This window comes from Hippocampus bargibanti, linkage group LG06 (assembly GCF_051943395.1).
Source record: "Hippocampus bargibanti isolate YZ-2025 linkage group LG06, ASM5194339v1, whole genome shotgun sequence".
NCBI classification, from domain to species: Eukaryota; Metazoa; Chordata; class Actinopteri; order Syngnathiformes; family Syngnathidae; genus Hippocampus; species Hippocampus bargibanti.
Genome location: NC_142739.1, coordinates 20,039,770 through 20,053,136, shown reverse-complemented (window position 1 = coordinate 20,053,136; position 13,367 = coordinate 20,039,770). Strand labels below are relative to the sequence as shown.

At 39.1% G+C, this 13,367-nt stretch overlaps 1 protein-coding gene across 2 annotated transcripts in view; it reads left to right on the top strand.

Annotated features, from left to right (window-relative positions):
* Positions 1 to 13,367, top strand: part of dgkb (diacylglycerol kinase, beta) — an 82,477-nt gene that overhangs the window by 38,021 nt on the left and 31,089 nt on the right. For both annotated transcript variants that reach the window (XM_088998708.1, XM_088998706.1), the window contains 4 exons: positions 1,634 to 1,719; positions 2,264 to 2,353; positions 3,145 to 3,305; positions 8,633 to 8,697. In XM_088998708.1, the coding sequence (XP_088854834.1) occupies positions 1,634 to 1,719; positions 2,264 to 2,353; positions 3,145 to 3,305; positions 8,633 to 8,697 (402 nt within the window). The remainder of the gene's footprint in view (positions 1 to 1,633; positions 1,720 to 2,263; positions 2,354 to 3,144; positions 3,306 to 8,632; positions 8,698 to 13,367) is intronic.

Below are 13,367 nucleotides of genomic sequence, written 5' to 3'. Positions count from 1 at the left end.
ATTATTATTATTATTATTAGAAGGGGCGCAGTGGAGTGGTGAGCACTCGTGAAGGTTTTGATGTCTGGCCGTGTCATCCGTATCACTGACTGTGAATCCGCTTTAAAATGCTCCTAAAAGTCCCAAAATCGCAAGCAATCCCTTTATTTTATTCGTCATAAGGCCACTAGGAGCAAAAACTGTTCCGGACCAATATTTAGGAAATGGATTGGATTGGATTAGCCTTTATTAGTCTCGCTGTGGAAGGAAGAGGAAAGGAAAGGAAGAAGTAGAAAAAACAAAATATGGATGCTCCCCTACTTACAATCATTCGAGTTACGAACAACGGTGCATACATACATTTTTGTAGTAACATATGTAGTATTTTCTCCAGTTGTACATGTACATATCTTTATGGAGCATATATTGTATTAATCGTTTATTTTTCAGTACAAGCCAATATAGGTTACTTATGCAAGCATTAAACATACCTATATAAACCTTAAAGGACAACCGACATCACTTTTTTGTTTCCTAACTGACATCAGAAAAACGTTTTAGAGCATCTAAAATACCCAAAACATGCAATATGATATTTTCAGTCAAATGCAAAACACCAATAAAAATGACTTAAAGTGTCCAAAATCTGCAAAAAAATTGAGCTGTGGATTTTCAGAAAGTGCCGCCCCCAGTTTGTGACATCATGCCAAGACCGCATTGCTGGAGAATCAAAACAATGGCTTCAAATTTGGAGAATATGCTTATTTTGTTACACATCCAGTTATGAATATGATTCAAATAGTTCTGAAAAGGAAAGCATACATGTTTGCAATCGATTAAAGAATTTATTCCGTGCCATTTTGAGGCAACATTGACGGGAAATGTATCACCAAAAAAGAGGTTCTGTGTGAGGAATTAATCAGCCCGTTTCCACAGGCTGATAAATTCCTTCCATGGAGCTTTGTCGCCCTCAACTTGTCCGGAGACGTCGGTTGTCCTTTAAACATACTTACATTAGCCTTTAACATACATTCCATACAAAATATAGCACTGTAGCAACATACGGATGGATTCACCTTACGAATGACCGTTCGGAACGTATCTCGTTCGTTCGTTGGGAAACGTTTGTACAGGCGCCATCTTGAAGTCAAAAGAACAACAGAACAAACAAAATAAATAATGTGACACATCGCAAAAGACACAGACAGTCATTCAATCTTAAGAACTTTTTGCACCTTCTTTGTTGCATTAAGCAGTTCTAGATGAAAGAAGAGGAGAGTGTCTTTTTCACCAGTGAATCAGGGACGTCCTGGTGAAATGTGCACGTCTGCTACAAGCCAGCTAAATGTTGAAAGCAAACACGAAACTGTCGCTTCCATTGATGAAAAGAGATTGTCTCACATCTGTCACACATAAATCCGCTTCAATTCCAAGCCGGAACAGTTCGGCATACGCATCGGCACTCTGCGCTGACGCTCCTTCCTTCTTAAAGAGATATTAAGGGAGATTTTACCCATCATCCATTACGGCGACATTATTTTAAGTGAATGATGAACGCCACGAGAGCGACGCGTCGCTAGATGACTTCGTTGAAGCGCATTCAAGCTCTTCCATTACAGTTTAAAACAACAACTGTCACACTTGTACCTCGCAGGTTGAATTTCTTCCGAGACGTCCCCGATTTCCGAGTGCTGGCGTGCGGAGGGGACGGGACGGTGGGTTGGATCCTCGACTTTATTGGTACAGCACCCTTTTGCCGTTTACAGCAATTTACCGGGTTTGCATTTATGGCCTCTCTTTGAAAACATACACCTGCTTCAACACTTAAAAAAATCAGTTTCCACACTCACATTATTATTGACTAAAAGTAGAAACACGGTTACCGTGTATGTAAACACTTTCATTACATGCGACCGCTGCATGTTCAAGGGTGGTAAAATGGGATGATGAAACAGTATTAGCCATTATTTGGACCATTTGAAAGAAAACACAGAAGAAGACGAAAGAAGCGCCCACGGGGTCTTTATTTTGTCACGACGACGTTTTAACTTGAACAGCCAGCAAAAAATAAAAAAAAATTGCCTCAATTTTTTATCAATCAAAACAAGAGAGAGGTAATAAGAGGGAACGGCTGTTGGACAAAACGTGCTTCTAGAAATAGACCGCAATGTTACTTACGTTAACTAGCACCAGTGCAATGCTGAAAATTGATTTTTTTTTTGTCCTTTCTTTCACTTTGCTCTGATTGATTGCCAGAATTGAAACTTTCTCTCTCTTTTTCTAGATAAGGCCAACTTGGACCGGAACCCGCCTGTGTGTGTACTTCCGCTCGGCACAGGAAATGACCTAGCCAGATGTCTGCGCTGGGGAGGAGGTACTGGAACAGAAAGAAAGCCACGGAACAAAACCATCCACGGTTTACATTCCTTCGTGCAAAAATCACATTTCATGGACGTATTACCTTAGAGGTGGCACAAGCTGGTGAGCTCACTAAGAAAATGTGATACTTGATGGAAAATAGTCCTTATCCGCTATATTGTGACATGTACAGTGAGGTAGCCATTTTGTTTCAAATATCTAAAAGCTGTACTGATTTAAAATTCCCCTAATTTGAACTTGTTCACTGTCAAACTATGTGCAAAAATGTGCCCACTCTTGTGCCAGGGTTTTTGTCATTTTCACTTAAATTGCAGTACCCACAGAATTTTGAGTTTTGGGACTACATGAACATTCAATTCAGCATTAGAAACCCGAGACTCTTTTCTTTCATCAGAAAAAGAACGTTAATTCCTAAGTTAGATGAGTTTGGAGTTATTTGAGCTTGAAATGAGGGCGGTTGTACAAAATACAATACATATTGATTTATATAGCGCTTTAACAATAGCTGAGGCTGTAACAAAGTGCTCACAAAACCAAATATTGCCCCTTGTGGAAGGGAAACACATTGCCAAAGGTCTGACCAACGCTTTATCGGCACCCCCCGCAAGAAAAACCAAAACGCGAACAAATTCGGGAATGGCGCTCCACGCCACACTTTTCAATTCCCGAATAAAATGGCAGCAAATGAGTTAATGTGATTTTTAGTCAATAATAAAATTAACTGTATGAGATCATTATTTTATTAAACTTGGGCTGAAGGAGGTACACTTTCTCCCTTTCATGGAGGCTACGAGGGTGAGAGCCTGCTCAAGATTCTACGCGACATCGAGAACAGTCGCGAGGTTATGCTGGACCGCTGGAAAATCGACGTCACGGCCAGCGACAAGGACGAATGCGGCGACCCGGTGCCGTACAGCATCATCAACAACTACTTCTCTATTGGTGTGGTGAGTCGCAGATTCAGATGTTATTGTTATTTATGATTTTTTTTGTCCATGGTGACGGCAAGTCCCACCACAACCTATATTCTAATACAAATGCAAACAATGCATGATGCTGTAGTTCGCTGATTCAAACAAATTACCATCTATAATGCTAATTATTAGCTCCAGTATACACTTTTGCTTCACTAGTCATTATAAATTGCGCAGCATCAGCCAGCAAGTGTGATGTTAACAAATGAAGTTATTTGTGGGGGGATTAAGAAGACTTTGAGCTCTCAATAGAGTTAGAGTGTCATATTTTCTGACATATTTTACATTGTTTTTTTTTCGAGGAATGCGGGAGGCTAGAGTAAAGATTAGGCGACAAGTCAAGCTCATAATTAACCTCAGAGATTATGTTGATGGAAAGCAGATTGTTTCTATAATGACGCGGCCCAAATCAAAAGATCAGCAATTGGCAGTGCGAACCATGTAGCTTCATCCCGCTCTAGTAAAGTTGTGCTCTGTGAAGTCGACATTTTACACATCATTTTTTGTTGTTCACAATAGGATCTGGTCATTTTTTGTGAACATTTTTTTAACACCAAAAGGACCTCTCTACATTTTATACACACTTTGAACACTGCAAAGAGCTGGGCATAAAAAGAATCTAGCTGGCTAGCTAGTTAGAGAGATGGCTAGATTAAAAGAAGTAACCATCTTTTTTCACCCAGATTCAACATGACATGCAATGATTTCAATCAGGACTGAGACAGAACTAATCAGGGCGTGCACCACGCTAGCATAATGCAGTCAGTCGGCCTAATGACCGCACCATGTTCCTTTCGGCGGACATTACTCTCCTCACATGAAAGCGCGGCCCTGCTTCTAATTGGGCTGAACCTTGAGCTATGTGTGGACATTACACATGCCTCACGTTAATTTGCCCGACACATTTCCACATTAGTAATTATTTTAGGGCAGTGTCGCAGGTGACTGGAAAGTGTCATGGTCTTTTAGTTCTTGGTACAGTAGTTCTTTAACTCACGAGGAGCTCAATATACAATTGCTCTATCTATCTATCTATCTATCTATCTATCTATCTATCTATCTATCTATCTATCTATCTATCTATCTATCTATCTATCTATCTATCTATCTATCTATCTATCTATCTATCTATCTATCTATCTATCTATCTATCTATCTATTTATCTATCTATCTCTGTCTGTCTGTCTGTCTCTCTCTCTCTCTGTCTCTCTATGTGTCTCTCTCTGTGTGTCTCTCCACCTCCCTCCATCCATCCATCAATCTAGCTAAAAAGCTAGATAGATAAATAGATAGCTATTTAGCTAACTAAAAAGCTAGATAAATAAATAAATAGCTATCTAGTTAGCTAAAAAGCTTGATAGCTAGCCAGCTAGATAGATGCATAGATGGTTAGCTGGTTAGCTAACCAATTAGCTAGCTAAAATACATCATATTTTGTGGGAACCATCCATATGCCCACCAGTATAGTAATCACTCAATTGAGAAACTGTTTCTAGAATGTATTTCTTTGATATGACGGTAGTCGAGTGGTTAGCACACATGCTTCACAGTGCAGAGGTCGCCGGTTCGTGTCCCGGTCCAGCCTCCCTGTGTGGAGTTTGCATGTACTCCCCGGGCCCGCATGGGTTTTCTCCGAGTCCTGCGGTTTCCTCCCATACTCATAGCAGGCAGATTGACCACTCCAAATTGTCCCTAGGTGTGCGTGAGAGTGACTGTTGTACGTCTTTGTGTGCCCTGCGATTGGCTGGCAACCAAATCAGGGTGTATCCCGCCTCATGCCCGATGACAGCTGAGATAGGCTCCAGTACCCCCCGCAACCCGAATTAGGAATAAGGAATATGGAAAATGGATGGATGACACAAATGCAATCAATACAACGTGTTTACCATTCAAAACTAATATACGGTGCACCCGCCACAACTGTTGGCAAATGAGCGGTATTGAAAATGAATGGATGGATAGAAGGGAGCTGGTACAGCAAAGCTTCAAGTAATCAAGCGAGGATGCTGACATTTCCTTTAATTCACACTTCCAAGTGTCGGACACAAAATGCTGGCAAGGTCTTTACAAAAAGAGGCTGAACTCAGCAAAGTTCTCTGGCTCGATAACAATTTTGAAGAATACGGAAAACGAGTTTCCGCAAACTTTTTTTGGAGGGGGCTTGTTGCTCTCAACTCCCCCTTTTCCTTCATCACCTCTTCCTCCTCCCTTCCAACAATGTGTTTTGATCCAACCGTCCTTTTTGAGTGGCATGATTGAAACACAAGAAGGACCCCCTGCTAGTGCACAAACTTAGCAGAAGCCAAAAGAAGAAGACAAAAAAAATCAATGGCACCTCTTTTACTTCTTGATGTCTCCTCAAAAAGACCAAAAGATGCGTTTTGGCTCATTCCCTGCAGACGCAGCAGACAGTGAGGTGAGATGATGGACGTATCTGAGGGAACTTGATTCTCTTACAAACAGGACAAGAGCAGCCAGTCGGGAGGGAGTTAGTCAGCTAGTTAGTTGTCCCCCTTTGAATTGAGGCGTTGACAGTGAACATCAAAAGCTTCACCGCGGTGATTTATAGAGGTTTAACTGCTAAGCCAAACTCAATCGGATGCCGCCAGTAAGTCAAACGCTAACATACACTGTGATAAAATAAGTAACTTGACTTGATTGAGATTTGTGGTCATGTTGGTGTGCAAATGTATTTTAATTAGTGAAAAGAAACAGTTGTTCCCAATAAACATGTTTGTGTAAGCTCTCAGTCGTAAAGGAGTGGTCCATCGATGAAAAGGTTTCTTCAGCCGTCAACTGCACTTCTTTGAAGGTGTGGGTCATTTCCTAATGGACAGAGGTGATGGTGCCAGACCTCTGCTTTGATAGGTCCCTGCGCTAAGGTTGGGGGGAGCAGTGGACTACTCCTTGAAACTAATCTGATTACTTCTTTTGTACTGTCTGATTGTGTTCTATGACTGGTCTGGTTGCCCCATTCGCTCTGGTATCAGCTCAATATGATGATTAAACCTACATGGTAACGATCTAAGAAGTCTGTTATAAGCACGATCCAAATCAAACCTCAAACCACCATGGTAATTTAGTGAAGGATTTTGCATTTTTACCAAAATGGCTTATTTTAAACCCCTTTCAAAACCATCTATTTTCCTTAGCTTATATTTTAACCTCACTGTTGTCAAAACAATTTTAGTTCGCTGACGAAGCTTTTCGGATGAGGAGCGAAACGTGCAACAACTTCAAAGAAGTACAGATGACGGCTGAAGAAACCTCTTCAACGATTCCCGATAAACAGTTGTTCCCAATAAACTGGCAGAATATTCCAAGCAACGCAATGCCAGTTAATAGAGTGCCATGTTATCCGTAAGCAATTCATGCTTGGTGCACAGGTAGAATATGACACCATGAAGTAGACCACAACATTCAACAAAGGGATGAGAAAATTGATCTGTGTTGATTCAGAGCACACAGCAGGAACATTTCATTTAAATCATATCATTTCCTCTTTCTGGAAAGCAATAAACTTGGCAAGACCGGTCGAGAAGGTCTTAAATTTGGATTCCTCACTTATTAATTGTGCGACATCCCAGTAGAACAGGGGTGTCAAAGTCATTTTTTGCCGCGGGCCACATTGTAGTTATGGTTTCCTCTCGAGGGCCGTTATGAATTTGGGGAACCCATTAGAATGTTTAAATCCCTTCAAATATTACATATAGAGCACACAGAAAATTATGGAATAACTCGTTTTCAAATCTGAAGTCAAGAATAATGACTTTTATTGTGGTTGACATCGAAAAATATGAAATTTTGGCTCAGATTTTAGCAATCGTCATGGAATTTAACAAGTTTGATTTGCTTTCGCGGGCCGAAAAAAATGATGTGGCGGGCCGGATTTGGCCCGCAGGGCTTGACTTTGACACCTGTGCAGTAGAAGATTCATCGTTTTTGATCAAAATCTACAACAAGTAAACTTGCAACTCCACCCTCCAAGTTTCTTAAATGGTTCAAGTGTTAATATGCAACTGAAGTGTCTGTGTCAGTCACATTTCTCGAACATATGCTATGTTAAAAATAAATTCATCCAAAAAAACCTTGACAATTTTTGCCACTCGTCTCCGGCTTCTACCCGGGTGTTCGCGAAAGTGGGTGAGAGGGCGGTCAAGAGTGTCAAAGAAGAAGCAAGGTGGTGGAAGAAAAGGGAGGACGGTTTCCACGGTGTCTGTAGCCACCCGGAGCTGTGATTATCGGTGATGTGTGTTTGCTTAATTAACTGCTAGGTTGGCCTCCGTCATCAGGCTTCTCCTCGTCAATAGCGTGCCACCTCTCCTCACCGCCGTTTTAGCACACCCACATGGTGATCTGCTAATGAGTAAGAAGTTGCTGTATATATCAGATGATGAGATCCACAATCACACAATTTCGTGGTAGATTTTTACTTTATTTCACTTTGTTACAGCTGCAGTATAAATAAGACGGTATTGTATTGTATGCACTTTAGCATAGCTCCATCTAGTGCATGCATATTGCAACCACAGCCACCATTGTCACATCTATTTTATAAACCTTATAATGTGAAGCGACTTGTTGAGCACAACTAGTTAGTATGTCGGCCTCACAGTGTACAGGTGCCGATTTAACTCAATCACTGCCAGACGATGTGCAAAAATGTGTCCATTCCAATGCCATGGTTTTTGTCATTTTCACTGAAAAAAGAATATTGAGTTTTAGGGCTACATAAACATTCAATTCAGTGTAAAAAACCTTCGGCTTTCTTCTTTCATCAGAAAAAAAGAATCAAATTTCGAAGTTATATGTGTCTGGAGTTATCTGAGCTTGAAATGGGGTCAGATGTACGAAATATAATACAATACTTTTTTACTTATTGATTTATATGGCGCTATATAATAATAATAATAATAATAATAATAATAATAATAATAATAATAATAATAATAATAATAATAATAATAATAATGACAATCCCAAGGACACGTTACAGTGACAAGATATTTTTTCTGCTGGTGAGCAGTGGCAGCCACACGCGCCAGCATTCACTCAACCCGGAAGTAACAACAGCTGAAGCTGTAACAAAGCGCTAACATGGACATAATGCAAATGCACTCATACAAGGAAAAAAAAACATTGCCAGAGGTCTGACCAGCGCTTTTTTGGCACCCACCACAAAAAAAAAAAAAAAACAGAACAAATTCTCGGACGGCGCTCCACGTCACGCCTTCCAAGTCCCAAATACATTCAGGAATGGTAGCAAATGAGTTAATAAAGCATCTCAATTTCTTTGCAGGATGCCTCCATCGCGCATCGTTTTCACGTGATGAGGGAGAAGCACCCAGAGAAATTTAACAGCAGGTAGGTTATGTCTATTTTTAAAATTATTTATTATATTATTATTTATTATTATACATATTATTTATTTATTTATTTATTTGTTTATTTATTTATACATCTAAATGTATATATTTGTTGTAATTAGTATTTTAGTCTACTATTTTATTAATTTAATGTTTTTACCATTTTACTATTTTACTATTTTTTTAATCTTATTTTATTTTATTTTATTTTATTATTTTACTATTTTATTCATTTATTTTTTTATCCATTTGTGTATTCATGTATTCATGTATTTATGTATTTATTCATTTATTTGTTGTATTTGTTGTATTTATTTATTTATTTATTTATTTATTTATTTATTTATTTATTTCCTTCCCCAAATCACCACAATTTTAATTTTGCCACATTGTCCATGACAGCATTTCCAAAACAATGCAGCATTTTGTAAGTTTGCCTCATCCATATTTATTTTATTAATGCCAGATTCAAATCATTCTATCTTTAAAAATGTTCAGCATCAGTTCTGCCTTGCCCACCCAGAATATTTTGGCATCCTTGAAATACGTACATCATTGCTGCTTGTATGGAGAAGTTCCTCCCTGTTGTTGTCTTTCAAGAGGTTCTCCAGGATTTTGCTCTGTAACGTTGACGTGAGAGGTTACTGCTGATACCTTCCTTGTTTGAAGATCTCTGTTTGGAGACGAAGCTAATATTAGCGAGCTGTTGGTCAAACGTTGCCTTTTGTTATGAGATATAAAAATCAGGATGTGTGTTAGACTTTCGGCCAATTGACATGAATGAGCTTTACCACAGGCCCTGAATTTTTCATTGTGTGTTGTCTGGGGAAAAATCTTTTGCACATAATTAACCCAGCGGATTGTCACGTGTGTCCTACCTCCCTGTTGTCGCCGTTTAGCATCTTCACCTCGATGACAAATGGACGCTCCTCATATTTAGCCTTTGTGATGAGCTGCAGGAGACATGTTCACCTTTCGCACACGGACAAATGTGGCATCTCGAGTATGTTTCCATTAATATTTAACGTCTGCACCATACGTCTCCACTAGAGCCAGGGAGACATCCACAGGGCCTAATTGAATTGGCTTGGCTAGTTTGACATGGTGGATCAGTCAGAGCGATGACACGCCGCCTCCTAATAATCTCATTTGTGCTCGTTAGCATATGTTAGCCTGCTCCTGGTGCGCCATTTAGCCACGCGACGTACTCCTGGCACTCATTCTCTTGAGATGCGAAGTTGGTTGTGGACAGATGTTGTGTAATGCATTTTATTATGTCTTCAATATGGTTCTTTATTCGAGCCTTTTTTTCAAAGCTTTTTCAAATTATTAATGGGACTATTCAACAACAACAAAAAACTTTCATATGCATTTTGTTTTCAATTTGATACAAAAAAAAAGGTTGTCAATTTTTAAACCTTTTTAACTCATTCACTGCCAGACGATGTGCAAAATTGTGTCCCTTCCAGTGCCAGGGTTCTTGTCATTTTCACAAAAAATAACCATCCCTTGCATTGGATGTATAACGTAGGACACCGAGTGCTGTCACATTGTCTTTCTAAATGTGTTGTTCGACCTTTTGTGTTCAGTGAATTGCTTCAACAATGCAACATAGTTGCTAATTAGCATGAACATTTTGTCACCGTGTAATTCCCTGCAAGGCTAGCTAGCTTCGACAAATACTAGACCACCCGATTCCATCGAAGTTAGGTGCATTCGAGGAAAGCACAGTCACAAGCCTCATTCACTGCCAGAATATGTGCAATAATAATAATAATAATAATAATAATAATAATAATAATAATAATAATAATAATAATAATAATAATAATAATAATACATTTCATTTTAAGCGCCTTTTACAGCTCTCAAGGACACTTTACAGTCACAGACAAGCAAAGGTACTATAATAAATCAAATGCAATCACAAATAGAATACAATAAATAAAATATAATTATAAATAGAAACAAGAGAAAGAGCTACACAGAAAATGCAATTTTACATTTATTTTGAAAATGTGTCCACTCCAGTGCCAGGGTTTTTGTCATTGTCACTCAAATTCGAAACCCACAGAATATTGAGTTTTAGGACCACATAAACATTCAATGGGGCATAAGAAACTTTAGACTCTCTTCTTTCCTCTGAAAAAAAAATAGTTAATTCCCAAGTTATATGGTTCTGGAGTAATATGAGTTTGAAATGAGGTTGGCTGTCCAAAATACAATGCAATACATACATATTGCTTTACAGTATATAGCGCTTTAACAACAGCTGACGCTGGAACAAACCGATAACATGGCAAAAAACGAAAATGTTGCCCCCTTGTGGAAAAGAAAAAAAAACATTGCCAGAGGTCTGTACAGTGCTTTATCGGCATCCCCCACAAGGAAAACCAAAACCTGAATAAATTCGGGAATAGCAGTGAATAAGTTAATAGTTTTTTTTCTGTCCTCAATGCATTTATGCAATGCATGTTAATTCATCTCCAAAATTCAAATAAAACCTACAAGAGCAAGATTTTTTGATTCCAGCATATATGAGTTGGCTATGAATAAGCCAATGCAAAATCGGCATACAAATGAAAGCAAAAAAACAAAAACAAAAAAAAACAACATCAACATCTCCAAGAGTGCATGCACTGCCTGCTGTTGCCATGTCAACTTCCTGCAGCTCTTTGCCAAATGACTTTTGATCTTTTTTCCCCCCTCCAATTGTGATAAGTTGCGATACTTCCAATGGTCCCAAACCTCGTGGACAAATCTAACAAAAACCTCTGCTACCTTGTGGAACTATCAGCATGCATTATTGAAGTGGCAAGGATAGTGTGTAATAGAGTGATCCTAAAGCCATTCGCCCATGTGAATTATTAACAGAATTCAAATAACAGACAGAATAATTTTCTTAAAATACCTCAATCATTTTTCATGGAGGTCTCGAAAAATGGTGTGGAAACAACAGGGATGCCGTTGTTTAAATTTATATATGCGTTGGCTCATGAAAAGAAAGATGGAAAATTACCATACAGTGTGAGTTGTATTTTTTATGATTTTATTTACCAGTATTTTTTTCATCCAGGCAGACGTTATTTCAAACGCTGGTATAAGGCAGCCCCAAAAGCCTTGATTTTCTTCAAAGGTTGACCCTGCGCATTATACGCAGGTGCGCCTTATACGTGAAGTAATATAATATAATATAATATAATATAATATAATATAATATAATATAATATAATATAATATAGCCACAACAGGTCTGGAAGAAGTAGGGCATACCGCCAGCCGCTACTGTAGTGCCTTATATTTGGAAAAAAATATATATTTATGTGTATTATACAATCACATTTCATTCAGTGAGGGTGCGCCTTATAGACTGGTGCGCTTTATCCATGGAAAAAGTTTACAGATACACCATTCATTGGCGGTGCTCCTTACACTCCAGTGCGCCTTATACACCGGAAAATACGGTTTGTCAAAAAATAATAATTCTTTGGAGAGTGAAAACCAGATCATTTGAAGCATGGTGGTTGGCTGCTTTGAAGATTTTTTTTGTGCTCAAATTTTGCACCATTCATTGGGGGTACGCCTTATACTCCGTAAAATACTGTAATGCTTTCTCCAAATTCACAACAGCAGGCCAGGGAAAACCGTGACTTCAACATGGCCCGCCACAAAAATTAGTTTCCCACCCCTGGTATAGAGTACGTATTCAAACACATGCCGCCGTATCATTTAAAAAAAATGAAAAAGCACATTTACTTCCAAAATTTTCAAGAATAATGAAACATTTTAATGACAATAATTCATATGTTTGTGTCATAAGTGTCACGTGTATACATTTTTGTCACCGGTTTGACCTTCCAGAAACTGAATATTTAATCATCTTAAACTGCCAAACAACATCGGGACAATTGGCTTAATTATGAAGGGAGGAGATTTTCTTGATGGAATGTCGGGGTATCACATTGCTTCCCAGTCCCCCCCCCCCACCTGCCCCCTCCCTCAGCTCCTCACGCCCTATCCATCTTGTGTATTTGCACCTTGGGGTGATTACCAGGGCGAAGGTGTGAAGATTTGACACTCCGCAGATAGATTCATTTACTGCCACTGCCGGACCTGGAGGTGATAATGAGGTCGAGGATTAAAAGCACACAATCAGCCGGCCCGTGACGAAGGTCAGACCTCCTCCTCCTCCTTTTCCTCTTCACTGCCTTATTTAAAATCCAACCGCCCTCCCAACGTCATCTGTTTTTTTTGCTGATTCTTAATGTAATTACGCGCTAATCTGTAGCTGGTAGGGGAAAAGGAAGAATACAGATGGAGGCAGGTTTGTAAAGATTGAACCTCAGGGCCATTCAGTGTCACTGTGAATTAATTAACGCGTTGTTTTCAGCACTGCTGTTTAACATTCCGGTTAGGCAAATGTCTTTTTAGCTACAGTGATTGCCTTGTGATACATTTGTATTTTATTTTTTACAACATGAGTTTTCTTACTTCGGTGACGTTTTTGGGCTAATTATTTTACTTTTGACTAAAAATGCTGTAGCGTGTCTTTGAACTCAACTTATTTCACAAACATTTTTTTAGTGAGTACATTAACTCATTCACTGCCAGACGTGCAAAAAATGTATCCGCTCCAGTGCCAGGGTTTTTGTCATTGTCATTCGAATT